The sequence below is a fragment of the Glycine max genome, chromosome 15 (assembly GCF_000004515.6).
Source record: "Glycine max cultivar Williams 82 chromosome 15, Glycine_max_v4.0, whole genome shotgun sequence".
Taxonomy (NCBI): domain Eukaryota; kingdom Viridiplantae; phylum Streptophyta; class Magnoliopsida; order Fabales; family Fabaceae; genus Glycine; species Glycine max.
Window position 1 is genome coordinate 41,518,101 of NC_038251.2, and position 17,135 is coordinate 41,535,235.

Here is a 17,135-nt window from a genome sequence, read left to right on the forward strand (position 1 = left end):
AAACACTCCACATTCTACATCGATTGATTGATAACCGATGTAGAACACTCACATTCTACATCAATTGTCCCTTCACAACCGATGTAGAACAATCCTCATTCTAAGACGGGTCTGGTACCATGCCCGTCTTCGTACCCATGTCCTTCAAAGATGGTTGTTCAACAGATGTTGAAAGGCCTAGTGTTTTCAACGACACCGGCTACCACCACGAGTCATAACCGATGTAGAAAGACCATCAGAACCGATGTTGAAGGCCTTTTTTTATTAGTATGATCAGAATTGCACGCACGTTTAAATCCAACAGACTCGCAAACTCAAACTTAAACTCATGAGTATCGAGTCTGTTCTCAGTCTATCAAAAGATGAGTTTGTTATAAAGTTAATTCGGAGCATGCTTGAAAACTTGTAAATGTTTGAGTTTATAAATTAATTTATGAGTTTGATAATCATATCTTCTAGATTGTTATATCTAGTTAATTAATAATGTAACATGATTACCATTAACATGGGTTTTGTTTCATTGAACCAAGTTGTTATTGTCAAATTCAAAACAAATAATAGTGGATGAGTTTGTTTAAATTTAAAAAAATAAAATAAAATAAGTGTTTTTTACTTAAGAAACGAATCCTTGAACTCAATATCATCTATGACTACATTGCTATCGCTCAATATAACCTTTTTCAATATGTGATCAGAATTGCACGCACGTTTAAGAAAAGGAGACTCAAGACCAGACATAGAGATATATAGAGATTGGTGCAAACATAGTATCAAATGGGTACTCGTAAGTAGCAATGCCTCTAGTAGTTTCAAAGATTTCAAAAGAAGCCTCAAATTAAATCAATCATTATATATATATAGTGTCAAATTAATAATAAAAAGCAAAAAGATAATGGGAAATGAGAAAATATTGCAGACAGATTTGCATCATACATTGTGTTATATATGTATCAAAGTTATCATATGGAAGATTTAAAGGGGGCACCAGAAGCTGTAATCCATCTCTCCCCTGAAAGAAAAGCCTTGACAGTAAACATGCTAGCTTGTTTCCTTGTAATGACTCTCAAACCCTTCCAGTTCACTCTATTCTTTGTTGAAGCACCTGGTCCAACATTCTGAAATTCTGCATAAAATATGGTATCTGGTGCTGAGTTCCCTACCCATGGTAACCATCCATTTGGGTGAATGAAACTCCCCATTGTGGATTGCATAAACACTGTGGTTGAGTAGTTCTTCCAGGGTCTTCCAAGATATGTTTTTACAGAACTCAAGTCCCCAAAGGGTGTAATGTTGCAATTTTGAATTGAAATTCCTGTGTTCATGTTGGGGTCAGTTTTTCCCTGTGCTGTTATGGTGTTCTGCTGGCCCTGCATAGGCACCCTTGGCATAATGTTACAGTTTTGGAGGACTACTGCTGAATTGCCAAAAATGAAATCAACTGTGCCATAGATGTTGCATTCTCTGTAAAATTGGCGGTTGGAATGAGCATAAAGAGAGTCCTGAAATGCATCGATTTGGCACCTGTAATAAACTGCTTGATCAGCACTTGTCATCAGTGCCACTGCCTGTTGCTTCTGTGGACCAGCTGTGTTGCGAAATCCCATATCCCTAGCAATGAAATTCCTCCCAAACACAGCTGAATTGCATCATAGAAACAAAAGATGTTACTACATATCCAAATGTGTTTAAAAGCAATATTGACTATAATCAAACGACAAAAGGTTTAGATATTCTTTTGTTCCCCCAAATATGCAATTTAATTTTTTGTCTAGTCTCTATTTAAATTTCATATACTTTTAGTCCTTATATTTAACATAAACAATGCATTTTTAGTTCCTCCTCAGGAACTAAAAGTACATAAGTTAATTTTAAAAATATAAACAGCAAAAGTCTGAATTCATTAGATAAGGTCAGCTATATGGATCGCCATTCGACTCAAATAAAGACCAAATCTTTATATATATGTTTTCATAGCTGATCCCAAGCCCAGGTAAAAGAAGAGGATCATGTTAGGCCCTCAGGAGCCAACATAAAACTTATCTATATATTGAACATGAAATTTCAAAAAATGAAATTGAAAAATATTTAAATAGGAACTAATTTAGAGGAAAAATTATGTAATTTTCAGAAACTAAAAACATGTTTAAACCTAATGCCAACTGAATGAAAAGGGTTGCATACCAAATGTTGCGGTTGAAAATGTTGGGGTGCCATCCACAAAGTTAAGGCTTCCAGATACAATTGTGGCATTCATACCATCACCAATGATCATGACATTCCATTTAGTCTTCTCCACTCTCACATTTTCATCGTAAACTCCTTTCTTCACATAGATCACAGTCCTCTTGTCACTATTATCAGGGACTTGTTTAAGTGCAGCGGTGATTGTTTTAAATTTCCCGCTGTCATCTTTTGCTACAACAATGTGAGCTTTCCTCTTCAAATCATCTTTTTGAAGCAGCTTCCGGTCTTTAGAATGAAGCCACTTTGGTTCTACCATATGATGTGGCAAAGTACTCAACAAGCGCCTCAAGTTCACTGTGCTTGCAGCCTTGTTGAGCCAAGTAACAATGGCAAGACTGTTACTGGTGAACTCTGTAGAATTTTTTAGATTGTTTACAACACTGGTCTTCAGGGCTTCTTTTGCCTCTTCAAGGCCATCAATGCAAGTTTGCTGGTAAGTACCTGTTTCAACAGAAGCACACGGATAAACAATGATCTTCAATTATTCAATAATGCTTTTTTCTTTTGAGTTTTGGTAAATTTATGAGGGAAAATAAGTTTCCTATTATCCTTTGCATGCTCAAATTCCAATAACAAGATATGAGAAGCATGCATCAAGCATTGGTCTAATATATAGAGCTCTTATATGATGAAAACTCAAAGCCATCAATGCAAATTTGTTGGCAGAGGAATATCATCTTAATTTATATGAAAATGAGAGGAAAAAATTAAAACGATATAATATTCATACATACATATATATATATATATATATATATATATATATATATATATATATATATATATATATATATATATATATATATATGGATGATTAAAAATTCAATGACATGCAATAACTGAAAAAAATGTGACTTTTTAAAATATTTAAATGACTTGTTTGTTTTAATCTTCATCATTATTAATGATAAAATATAATGATTACTACTTATTTCCCTCACTAAAGTAAAAAAAGATAAAACTCTCACTACATACATCTCCAATAAGGATAAGTATTTAACTTGTTTGGATCAATAAAATATTTTCTACTTTTATTCTATAAGTAATTATAAAAAAAATAGTCCCCTAACTTTGTTTTATTTTATATTTTTAAACATATATATAAAACAATGAAAATAACAAAAATTATAATTTTTTTCATTTACTATTCAAATATTTAAAAATATAAAAAGAAAATGAAAACACAATGATATTTTTTAATTATTTGTAAAAAATTAGAAATGAAACAAAAAACATTTTCTGAAAGTTATTAAATATGCAAATGGTTAAATATAAGACTTATGACTCTACCAAAACCAGCATATATGCCACACGAATAAACCAAATCAATTTCTAGTGGGTCAAAATATAATTAACTAGCTCTCACGATGACAAGTAAGTTTAATCAAGCACATATGAATATAAATAAACAATACCTGCAGCACTCAACCAAGTTCTAAGATCCTCCAAGACATCAAACAACGAAGATTTCCCCCCAGAAGCCAAAGAGCTATTCAAATGATCAACCGCAAGACCCAAAAGATCCTTGCAGTTCTTAAACCCCTCCATGGTCCTATTATCAACATTCAAGCCATTAAAAACTCCCTTCTGAGAGAAATACTCAACAGCCCTTGAAGCCTCAGCTAGGGCAACTTCAATAGACAGCAAGAACAACTCCTCAGGTCGAACCTGACCCGAGTGCACAAGAGGACCAAGGCTACTGTAGCACGCGCCCTTGTAAAGTGTCACGTCACAAACAGCCTTCACTGAATTGGAAAGAGATGGTGCATTATTTACACCATCATTATTTGAGTTGTTGTTGTTGTGTGCAACGGTTCCAAATACAGCAGCACACACAACTCCGACGAGGACTATTGTGGACAAGGCTATGATGGTGACTCGCTTTCGCGTTTTGCGGCGAGCTTCGAGCATGGCGTGCTCCGCTTCATCGACCTTGCCGTAAAATTTGAAGAAGGACATGGTTAAGGCTAGCTGGTTTGTGTCCTGAAGCTAGCTTAATTGTTGTGACAATATATATATATATATATATATATATGCGTGTGTGTGTGTATATATGTATGTTTTGTTTGGTAGAGTGCATGAGTTGTGTTACTTGTAATAAATAAAATATATGTGTAGTGTGTATATAAGTGAGTTGAAGTTTGGTAGAGAGTTACGCGGTTTACGTGCAAAGCACTAACCCCTTTGTTGCATGTTGAATGGAGTGGCTGACATGTTACACATATATGATTTATTTTTTTGAGTCGCACTAGCTAGCTTTTTTTTTTCTTTTTGGTTTTCTCAAGTAGTGTTTATTCTTTCGAGTAGATGAATATATATAGGTACATATAATATTTAAATTTTGAAGTAGATTGTCACCCAGAAAGTAGTAGTTGATGAGGAAAGTCAAAGGTAATCTTTTTAAATACAGTTGTAGTTCGTGGTCCAGAGTAATATATTGAATAGTAGATCCTAAAATTATAATTAATCTAGTCACCAATATTACTTATAAAAAAAATCCAGTCACTAATATTATCAAAACTAGAATGTGACCCGCACGCACATTGCAGGTAATAGATAAAATCATTGAAAGGTTTGTATATTATTGAAAAGTAATATTACTTATAATATTATATTGTTAAGAAAATTATTTTACTCATTGTAAGTATACATTCAGTTAATTTATCCAAACAACAATTATATATATTGATATTAATTACATCAATATTTTATTTAAATATGCTTTTAATTCTTTTATTTTAATTGCTGTAATTTTAGTTCTATCATTCTTTTTTCTTTTTTACTTAAATCTTTAAATTCTCATTTCTTTTACTCAAAATTTTCATAAACTAAATTGATTAAAGCATTTTAATTTAAACCTTCTACTCAAAAGCCACTAATCAAAATATCATCAAAAATAATTTTTCCCAAAATTTTCCTTTAATAATTTGACATCAAATTACTTAAAATCTATATAAACAATGTTGATATATGTCTCCAACTTGACATCGAATTGCTTTTAATGATGTTTTTTAATTATTCTCTTATCAATATTAACAAATATATATCATTAACATAATATTTATAATACTTATTAATAATAAAAAAAATTACATTTCAATGTGTCACTATTGAGATTTTAGAAACAGTATCAAATCGTTCAAATAATAAAGTAGCAAGTGAAGTCATCTCCACAAAAAGTTGTGTGATAATTAGATAATTAATAGTAAATTAAATATGCTGTGAAGATTAAGAATTGAAGTAACCAAAATTTAAGACAATTTCATAAAAGTAAAGAGTTTAAAGGAAGAAAGCTGATTTAGAAATTTTCTCAAAAAATTGATATGCGTAGAAAATAGGATTTGTATCAATGAGTCGGGATTTAACTTCATTTGATCAACCTAACATGCATTACTATGTTGTTCCTATTCAATTAAATTTGTGTTATCAACCCACAATTTATTCTAATCTTAATCCCTTGAGCGAGAGAACCTAAGCTCCTTAATCACCATATTAATCTCTTGATTAGTATAATTAATTGACTTGCATTAAAAATAAAGATATAAAGATGATCAATAACCTTTATCTAGGCATAAAGTTCATTGATTATTTTCTTCCATTTGCAATTCAATTGAATTTTTCCAATTATAATCAAATAAATAGAATCATGCACTCAGGTGATCAAGCTAAGAGCAAACAATAAGCATGAAACAAAAACAACAACGATACTTAATTACATAGAGGAGATCCAATTACATCAAATCCCAACAAGAATGATATTAGTTACTCATAATCATGGGGGATTAAGCTTTTGATAGAGAAATAATAGAAGTTGAGTCTCAAAGCATCCAAAGCCATCACACACGTTTATACTCTCTCTTCTGTCAAATGTACAAAGTGTGTATCACTCAGTTATTTATAACTGATGTAAAAAATTCTTATTTAAAGCTATGGGTCAATAAAGATTCAAACCATAAAAGAAAACAGAATATAAATTTGAAGTAAAATTATTTGCAAGACGCAATCACAAACGGGAAAATCCTGAATAAATTAAGCTTTTATTTAAAATTTAACTAAAATGAACACCAACAAAACTAAAAAACATAAAAGATGTAACATAATTATTCATAAACTATAGATAGAAATGACAATTATCAATCACACGAGTACCATTAATTAGTGCCCCCTGGCTTCACCAAAATGTTGGATTTTTGTCTCCAATTTGACATCGAATTGCTTTTAATAATAACTAGGTACAGACCTCTGTGTTGGGCAGTTTTATAAATTATTTGTTTGATAAATTAAATTTTAAAATATAATTGTCAATGATATTTATATTATTTTTTATTAAAGGAGATAAAAAATGATATGATGTATAAATTAAGATATTTTTTATTTATCAATATATTTATAAAGGAATATTTTAAAATTAGGGACTAACCACTAACTAAAGTTGATTAACGTCAAGATGTATTATGTATAAATTTTACAAGAATAATATAAGATTAAAGTGAAATTGACATAATAAAACAGTCAAAGAAATATATTTAATGAAAGAAAAATAGTCAATCATAATAATAAAACACATATAAATGATGCAAATAAAATATTGAAAATTGTTCATTTAAATATATTTTTTTGTATTTATTTCCTTTTGCAGCTGACTTGTCGACTTTTGTTTTCTTTAGTGTACTCATTTTTAAACTTTGAAGTAAGATTGACACATGATGTTAGAACAATTTGTTTATTCTCTTTTCTTCTTAATGAACTTTATGAGATTGAATAAACTTCATTTGATGATGAAGATGCATCTTTTGACTTCTTGGATGTTATAGCCTTGATCTTTTACTCATGACAAATTATTTTTTCACATTTTTCTTTAATAAACTTTCTTCTTCTTTTGATGATGAAAGATGCATCTTTTGACTTCTTGGATAGTTGTACCTTTGGGCTTTGACTCGTGATAGTTTGTTTATTCACCTTTTTTCTTAATGAACTTTGTGAAATTTTATAAAATTCTTCATTAGATGATGAAGATGCACCTTTTGACTTGTTGAATGCTTGTAGCTTATAGCTTTGACCAATAATTAATTCTTCATCTTACTCATTTGATGATATTTGTTGTGGTGAAGGGAACTCCTTTTTTTAATAAAAAATATTAATTAGTGGACGAAACTATTAATATTTTATACAAGAAGTAAAAATGTAAATAAGTTATAAACATGGTTACCTGATTAATTTCTTTAAGGAAAGGATCATGTTGAATGATATTTTTGGGAATTGTGACAGTATAGGTTTGAAATTCTTCCTTCCAATTGTGAGGTGTGAGCTTGATTTCAAAAATAAAAATAAAGTGTGTTGCAATAGAAATCCAATATTAGGGTATGTCAACCTTATTTGCATTTTGGATGTGAAGGAGTTTAGATGTCATTGTCCTTAGAATTTGTTGTGCATCTCGATCGAACATTGTGAATGTTGCTACATCGATGTCATAAGAGACTTTCAATTGTATCCTGAACCTAAAAATGGTTTTAAAAATTTTAAATTTTATTTAATTATCTTATAAAAAATAATTCATTATATACAAATATTAATTAACCTTGTTGTTGGGTAATTGGATGGTTGTTTGCATTCTCTACATGTGTATTAATTTTCCTTTTTTGTAACTTTCTTTTGGCATCTCTCAAATGCTACATAATTCCAACCACAACCAAACGTATCATTGATCTCATTGATTTTTGCATGAATTGTGAATACATTATCCTATTATTTTATATATGTTGAAACTAAGAAAAAATAAAGTATTATTGAATATTATGAATATGAAGGTCATGGTAGGTTAGCATACCTGTGATCCTGATACCCATTTCATGAACATTATATCTTGCAAAGATCTCCTATTTTTTGACATTCTCTTGTCAAGATCAATATTGACAGAACTTGGAGAAGATACTTCTTTTATTTGATGTTGTTCCAATTTTTTTTTTACAAAGTAGTTATTTAGAATTGATTTTTTAACTACATCAATCAAAAAATTAGAATAAACTAACAATTTTGTTTGTTGATGTTACAAAATGTGTATAATAAAATAAAATAAAAGGAAGTTCATTTTATCTTATGTTGAACTTTGCAAAATCAAGATTGTCTAGGTTGATATAGATTCTTGAAGTTGAGTTGATTGAATACTCATATGGAAAACAATTGTTAAAGTATAATTGGTAGTAATTAAATTAAAATTATTAAAGTAAATAAAATATAAAAAAAAATTATTGTAAGAAAAAAGTATGATATAGACTTAATTGAATTAAAATTATTTATTTATTAAATAAGTTGAATTGAAAACAATACTTAAGATGATAAAGAAGCATCTTAAATAAATAAATATCAAAATTATTTAATTTAGTCAAATATTCATTTTAAAGATCAATGTGGAGCAAGAAATGATTTGAAGATAATAAGAAAAAATTTCCTCCTCTCCCCTTCCCTTCCTTCCTTCCCTTCCTTCCTACCCAACTAAGGAGGCCCTAAGTATATAAATTAAATTTTACAAAATAAAATTTTAAAAATTAAATTACTTGTTGATGAAAAATAAAGGTGTGATTTTAATAAAATGATAATTTTTTTAAAAAAATTTTACTTAAATTTTAAAATTTTATGTCAATAACACAAACTTAAGTATGAGAGAATGAGAGAAACATTTTAAAATATAATATACATAAAGAAAAAAATAATAAAATGTAAGTAATTAAATTAAATTTTATCTCTTTTATTGGAAAGCACCTTTGTACCCCTTTTTAATCATTCATCGTATAGAAACAACACAAATAGGAAGGAAAAAAATTATAAAGTGATAGTTAAGTAGCCGTATATATATATATATATATATATATAATATAACCATAAACATGTTATACCTGCTAATCTCTTTCTTCTTTTCAAGTTATATTGTTGGGTAGCATGTAGCCGTTGGAGAATTAAAGAAAAGAATCGTGAATTAATTCAATATTGTTTGAGGCAGCACCTACTTATGTGGGAGGGGCTTTTTTTATTTATTTAAATTCTTATGTTTTTAATATATATATATATATATATATATATATATATATATATATATATATAATATTTTAATAGCAAAATTTATTATTTTTATTTAAATACTTTGATTATAGAAATTATAATATTTTATTATTAATTATTTATTTATTCTATTTCATGACAAAATATTTTATTCTCTTTTTATAATATTCATTACAAAAATAATGACAATTTTTCTCTTTTTAGACAAATTATTATTTACGGAATTAAATGTTATTTATAATTTTTGCATCTATCTTTTGAATCTTTCTTAGGAGAAATTTTTTTATTACAAATTATCTTGCATAAATTAGTTAGGAAGTAATTGCTAATATTTTTGTAATTAATTGTCATTAATAATATTACTCATATTGATGGTAACAATTAAAAGATAATTAAAATATAAAATATATGGATTAAAAAGATCACTTTCAAACTATAAGAACTAAAAAAAAATTAGAATTAGGGGTGGGAATAGGTCAGGCCGGCCTAGAGGGGCCTACGACCTGACCTACATAAAGTTTGACCTGAACTGACCTATTTAATTAAAAGATTAGGCTCAGATTTTTTAAAAGCTTATTAAATTAAATAGACCAGACTTAGACTTATTAAAAAGTTTTATAAGCCTGATAGGCCTATATATATATATATATATATATATATATATATATATATATATATATATATATATATATATATATATATTATTTTTTGTTCAAGTAAGACTTTAATTGGTGTGAGATTGACTTTCATTTTCCTTTAACTGTCCTCTTACGTTCCTACTCTATAAAATATTAAATATTTATCGTGAAGAAGACTTTTAAAAAGGCTATCAGTCCAGGCTCGACTTTTAAAGAGGTCAGACCGACCCAAAATAAAAGTCTTTGATAGGCTATAGGCCAGGCTCAGGCCTCAAAAATTCATCGTAGACTAGGCTCAGGTCTTTCAAAGTCTGGTCTGACCTATTCTCATCCCTAATTAGAATGTAAATTACAAAGACTAAAAAAACTACTTTCAAACTAAAGGGACTAAAAGAGAATTACAATGTAAATTATAGAGACTAAAAAAAACACTTTAAAACTATAAGGATAAAAAAATAAACTATGGGACCAAATGAGTAATGAAACCTATTTTATATATGATTTGTTATATTAATAAATTATATTGGTAGATTACGCGAGTGTTAATAACATTACATTTATTTAAATTAAACAAATTATTTAAATATCCTAAAAAAACTAATGATTTAAATAAATTTAAATATTTCTAGAATATCATATATTAAAATTAATCAAATTAAAATTTGTAATAAATATAAATATTTTATTAATGAAAATTAATTTATACATTTGTGTGATAACGAAAACGTAATAATTGTATTAGAATTTGTATTGAGTAACTGATATTTCAAAATATTAATAGTAAATAATAATTTTATAATTTGTAACTAGTACTAATAGTATTGAATGATAATTAATTAACAGTTTGAATTGATTATTGAGTATTCTTGAAATTTTATAATCAATAGCTAATTAATTTGTAATTAATAGACTTAATATGTCAATTATCTGGTCATGTAACTTTATTTGTTTGACAAAATTTGATCATGTAACTTGATAACCATAAATACGGATTTTCATTTGTTGGTGCATTGTGTTTCTCAAAATTAAGAATCAAGTGCGTTTTGAGCTAATATTTATTTTGATTACATACCAATTGAATAAGATAAATTCAATTAATATCCATTTAATCACACACACTATATAATTCAACAGAATCACAACTTTACATACCAGCGTTGAATTTTCCATCCCTCAATACCCAGCCAGAATCAGAAGCCATGGCTAATAAATGCCTCAAATTCTGTTTGATTGTGTCTCTACACTTCTTAATCACACAATGTTATAAACAATCACAAAAAACTTATAATTTAACAAATAATTTGTAAAGCAAAATATCCCTACATAAACATTTGATTGGTTTTCATACCAAAACCGAGTATATAACTAAGAGAAATAATGCGATAAATCTCTATTTGTCATATACTTGTAAATTATACATTTCACACTCTCATTCTTCAAGGAGTGATCCACGATTATTTCCATTTGCTATGAGGATGTAAGGGAACACTCTTAGTGCAAGAAAAAAAAGATATTTTTTGTTGAACTTATAACCTCTTATTAGTTGATTATGTGCAAATTACAAAAAGGATTCACAAAAACAAATACATGAAACATAATGTCAATAACGAAAAATCAGCCTTTCAACATTATCATAGGAGAACAAAAATAAACCTTACATTAGCAATGAGAGTAGCTCCCTACTTCGGCGTGTCCCAAATTTGATGAGCTCAACATCCCCCGAATCTTGTTCTAGTTTTTTTAATTGGTTTATTGACATAGCTCATTTAGTATCATTATAAGAAAAATTAACAGTATCTAAGAAACTCTAGTGGAAAATGAAGAGAATTTCAATAAAAAAAAATTCTTACAAAAAGATGTCTCAACTACTAATCAGAAAAATGCTTTCACAGTACCTAAGAAACTCTAATGGAAAATGAAAAGAATTTCAATAAAAAGAATTTTCTTACAAAAAGGTGTCTCAACTTCTAATCAGGAAAATGCTTATGAAGAATAATATAAGAAAAAGAAATGTGAATATCACATTCATTTGACTTCTTGTGAGAATTGCAACATCAAATGGGAAATGCAATTTAGAGGATTCAGGAGAGGAGAGAACAAAGAACAAATACTGCATTTGACAACTTAACCTAAATTTAAATGAACAATGAAAGGGATAGATTTATAGATCTTTTAGTAGAGGAGAAATGCAATAAAAGATAAAATTCTTTATGTATTGACACATAGACAAATAAGTTGATGTGACAACATATGACTTCACACATAAGGATTTATATATTATAAATAGATAAATAGATTCTAATTTATTATTTTATTAATATTAATTAACAAAAATATATCATTAACACAATATCTATAATACTCATTAATTAATACAATAAATCAATCTAAATATTTTCTTATTAAGTGCAACAATATGCTGTTATCTTACAATATATAATTGAGTGAAAAATACAAATATACCCAAATCAAACAACTTTTAAACATCAAATAATGCAAAACATAAGAGTAAATCCACCCTTCTAGTTCATGTGATCCTTAATTAAGAACTTCCTTCTAGAAATGGATAGTCAGTATAACCCACAACTGGATCAGGAGTGTAGAAGGTCTCCCTATTGTACTTGTTGAGTGGTGCATCAACCTCAAACCTCTTAGGCAAATCTGGATTAGCCAAAAACAAACGACCATAAGCAACAAGATTTGCCTTCTCCTCAGCCACAGCCTTGTTCCCTTCTTTTCTATCATAACCCCCAGCAACAATGAAAGTGCCATTAAAGGCCTTCTTCATTGGTGCAAGAGTGTGAGGGGTTTCCTTATTCTCCCCAGAAATGTCCCATCTTGGCTCAACCATGTGACAATAAAGCACACCATGTTTGTTAAGTGATTTGGCCATGTAGAGACCCAATGCTTGAGGATTAGAGTCATTACATTCATTGTAGTCTGAAAAGGGTGAAAGTCTTATTCCAACTCTATCTGCCCCTATTTCTTCTACAACAGCTTCAACAACTTCTAATGCAAAGCGACAACGGTTCTCCGTGGATCCACCATATTTGTCTGTTCTGTCGTTAACTTGATCTTTCAAAAACTGATCAATTAGAAAACCATGTGCCCCATGTATCTCAACTCCATCAAACCCTACAATTGCAATTGCGGTTAGGAATTGAATATCTTTGAGAATCACAGTTTAACATCATGACTATATCATATTAAAGTGAAACTCCACTCAGGTATATGATTGCATTTTACTTGGTCAATTTTTATGAATCAAGAAGACTATACCTATGTAAAACTAATTATTATATCCGTGCTATTCCCTGTATAGTATGAATTTTTTTTCATTTAATTATGATATAAAGGAAATTAATTAGGGAGAAATGAATACAAATGAAGGAGAAAATAGATTATACACTAATGATCAAGTAGTTTTATACTATTGCATCTGATTATGAATTATTATATATGTATGATAAATTTATTAATTTTTATCTTAATTGTTTTAAAAGTTATATTAAATAATAATTTTTTATTGGTTGACAACATGATCTCCACTAAACTCAAATAAAAGTCTATTCAACAAGTGTGAGAAAATAAAACTTTTGAAAGATATATGTCGTGTTGATGAAAGGATGTTGGATGAAATTAAATGAGTCTATTCAACAAGTGTGAGAAAATAAAACTTTTGAAAGATATATGTCGTGTTGATGAAAGGATGTTGGATGAAATTAAATGAGGTGAAAATTAGTCCTTGTTGTTTGAATTTATGACATCTGCATGTGTTCTCAAAGTAATACTCAAACATTTAAAAGATTATGTATAATTAATTGATTATTAGTTATGTGCATGCATTACATTTGTGCTAATTAAGGTGATTTGGATATATACATATGTTTGGTTATTTACCTGCTTCAATAGCATTCCTTGCAGCAAGCCTGAAGTCATTGACGATATGAGGAATTTCATCTGTCCTTAGTGCCCTTGGTTCGATGCCATTATGTGTCAATGGCTTGTTGGTTGATGATATTAAGGTTTGTCTATTGGGCTTAAAATCTGCATAGATAATTAGGGAACATGAGATCAATTATATTCTTAAAAAAATGACAATGAAATAGTAATTCAAAACAAATAGTATTATACATGAAAATGTCATCAAGTTGGTTATATACCTGGATCTGAAACCCTTCCAGTATGAAGAATCTGACAGAAGAATATACCACCTTTGGCATGAACAGCATCCACAATGGGTTTCCATGCTTCAATTTGCTCTTTTGACCATATACCAACTGCGTTTGGATGGCTTTAAACACATCACCAAAAGGGGGAGTACCATCAAATGAGATGAATTTTATCATGCGAGAGGAAGAGAATAAATATATATAGAAGATTAAATCTTATCATGAATGGTCAAAATTAAAATGGGTAAAAATCATATAAATTTTTGAAAAGTTATATGATATTTTAAGTAATCATGTTTAACTTTAAAATAATTTTAATCTTGATTATCTATCTATAGTTCTCATTTATTCCTCTTGTTCTCGTTTAATATCATAAAACCCATACATGTATACATCATGTGAAAAATGATATGTAGTCAATTTAAATGCAAATTAATTACGTACTATTGACAAGTGGGTGAAATACTATTGGCTTCAGTAATTAGAAGACCTCCCTTGGTAGCTCTTTGAGAGTAATATAGAATAGCATGGGGCTGAGCAACGTTGTTGTAAGATCTTGCTCTAAATAGTGGTGCCAAAACGATTCTGAAGATGCAAAAGCAACACAATTATATGATGCATAAATACATTTAAAGTAAAGCTTGTAAGTGCTAATGAATGTAGGCCATGAATATAAGCTTAAGCTAACCTATCAAATTAACTGGATGTCAACGTCTTAGTATGTACTTTAAAAAAATATATATTATAAATAAATAAAATGATAAGAAAAATTAAACACCAAGAGAAAGTACCTGTGGGATAGATTGAAGTTCCCCATCCCGTAAGGAGTAAGAAGAGGGATGACATGATTTTTTTGTTCAGCCATTTTTGTGTAGAATTCTTTGGTTTCCTTTCCTATTTCTTTCTCTGCCTTCTCCCTAGTTGCCCTTTCCTTTATTATTTTGATTGTGTTAATGCAGATTCAGTTGTGTATTTGTAGTTTATGTTTATACATCTTAGGGCGATTGCTTTCATGGAACAAAGTCCTCATTTGTCAAATGTCAATTATCCGATGATATGATGTAAGGGAGTGCGTTAATTACGTTGTGTATTTGTACATCTCAACTTTGGTGTAAGTGCTTGTACCTTTAAACCTAATATGCTAATATAAGTCAATAATATCTTATATGATGATTGTGGAAGTACATTAGTGATCACAGAGAAATTGTATTTGAAATTTCGAGTCGTTTTGTTTGAATAATGTTGATAGCGTTGAATATCTTTTGCTTACTAGTCAATATCCGATGATATGATGTAAGGGATTGCGTTAACATTCAGTTGTGTACTTGTAAGCCTACGTTCTTTCATTTCAAACACCGGGCACTCCTAAGTGGACCCAGCGAAATTGCTCGGAGTAGATTCAGTAATTTCGCATTTTTTTTCATTTTGTCCTTTTGTAAAATAATATAGATTTTTTTCAAAAATATTTATTATGAATTAATTAATTAACAATCTATGTAAGTATGGAACATGTAACGTTCAAGTTATTAACATAATATTCTAATTAACTGAACTAATAAGTCAATTATATTATAAAATAAATAATGTTATTATATATAATATTAAAATTTCTAATGTATATTTAATGGACATGTAAATTTAAATAATTAATTTTGATATAACTCATACAAATTATTTAATTCCTATATTTTTTATAAATAAAAAATATTTACTATCAAAAATTTAATATATTAATAAATTAAAAAAACATTTTTGAAAAAAAAATTAAAAAAAAATACTTAGGAATTAAGTGATTCGTATGAGCTAATTCGTATGACTTATATGGATCACGTAATTCATAAGTGTCTTTTTTTTAATTTTTTTTTCAAAACTGTTTTTTTTAATTTATTAATATATTAGATTTTTAATAGTAAATATTTTTTATTTATAAAAAAATATACAGATTAAATAATTCGTATGAATTATATCAAAATTAATTGTCACAAATTTATTATTTAAATTTACATGTGTATTAAATATATATTAGAAATTTTAGTGTTATGTATAACAACATTATTTATTTTATAATATAATTGACTTATTAACTTAGTTGGTTAAAATGTTGTGCTAATAACATGAAAGTCATTAGTATAACAACAATTTTGTTGGAATGCACGTAGCAATGCCCTCAAAACGTCATAATCAATATATCTGATGATGAAGTATGGCAAATTTACCACAGAGGGACCCTTTTAGAAACTATTTACCAAACAGGGTCCCTTTTCAAACTATTTGCAAAGGGGGTCTGTTTTTATAGGGGTGCCGCCAGAAGCAATGGCAAGATAACGATGCCGCCATCACCAATGACGAGAAGCTGGCTGACGTGGCGTGCATGCATGGGTGCCGCCATCACCAATGGCGAGACAGCTGACGTGGAGGGGGTGTCGCTGCTACCATTGGCGAGACACGCCACGTGAAGAAGGTCTCGCCTCTCCCATTGGCGAGACACCTTGCAGGCCAGCTGGAGTCTAGGGTTGCAGTCTTCTGAAGATGCAGGGGCTAGGGTTGCAGCTGAAAATGCAGGAGTAGCAGTGCATCTTTTTGTAACATCCCAATTTTCGTAAACTAGATTAAAAAAGATTGTTATTTATAAATAAATAGAGTTTAAAAAAATGATGAGATTTTATAAATAAATAAATAAGGAGATATAATTATTAATTAAAATAATGATTTGAGAGAAAATAAAAAGGGTATTTTATTTAATTGTTTGATAGAGAATAAAATAAAGTTTGTTTTTATAAAATAATAAATAAATAAATAGAGTAAACAATAGGTCGTAAATGCCCCTAGCTATAAATAACAACATGCTAGGTCAATTTTCAGACTGACTCCTCAGCCTCCTCTACCTCGCAATGTTGTTTCTTCTCTCTTCTCCCAAAACCCTCTCTTTTTCCTGCAGGCCACCTAACCTATCTCAGAAAAACAACGATCTCGAACTCGTTCACCGTTGGATCGTCGTGAAATTTGAGCACCATGTTCGCAACCC

At 29.0% G+C, this 17,135-nt stretch overlaps 2 protein-coding genes across 2 annotated transcripts; both read right to left on the reverse strand.

Annotated features, from left to right (window-relative positions):
• Nucleotides 1-788: 788 nt before the first annotated feature.
• On the reverse strand, nt 789-4,315 carry LOC100816529 (putative pectinesterase/pectinesterase inhibitor 24). Its single transcript, XM_003546636.4, has 3 exons — nt 3,660-4,315; nt 2,182-2,685; nt 789-1,636 (listed from the first exon to the last, which is right to left on the reverse strand). Exons 1-3 carry the CDS (start codon nt 4,201-4,203, stop codon nt 960-962), a joined length of 1,725 nt encoding a protein of 574 aa, XP_003546684.1. The 5' UTR covers nt 4,204-4,315; the 3' UTR covers nt 789-959.
• Nucleotides 4,316-12,307: 7,992 nt separating this feature from the next.
• On the reverse strand, nt 12,308-15,057 carry LOC100816003 (putative 12-oxophytodienoate reductase 11-like). The gene is given in 5 exon segments (NM_001255469.2): nt 12,308-13,073; nt 13,839-13,985; nt 14,102-14,232; nt 14,555-14,695; nt 14,902-15,057. Coding segments are annotated over 5 exon segments (1,086 nt in total). The 5' UTR covers nt 14,976-15,057; the 3' UTR covers nt 12,308-12,480.
• Nucleotides 15,058-17,135: the final 2,078 nt, after the last annotated feature.

Excerpts from the sequence above, each read along its gene's own strand:
- LOC100816529 (XM_003546636.4), bottom strand. The coding sequence starts at position 4,203 with ATGTCCTTCTTCAAATTTTACGGCAAGGTCGATGAAGCGGAGCACGCC. Across the intron at positions 2,686-3,659 it reads AACTTGGTTGAGTGCTGCAG|GTACTTACCAGCAAACTTGC; the intron begins GTATTGTTTATT and ends CTGTTGAAACAG. Across the intron at positions 1,637-2,181 it reads ATTTTCAACCGCAACATTTG|CTGTGTTTGGGAGGAATTTC; the intron begins GTATGCAACCCT and ends GATGCAATTCAG.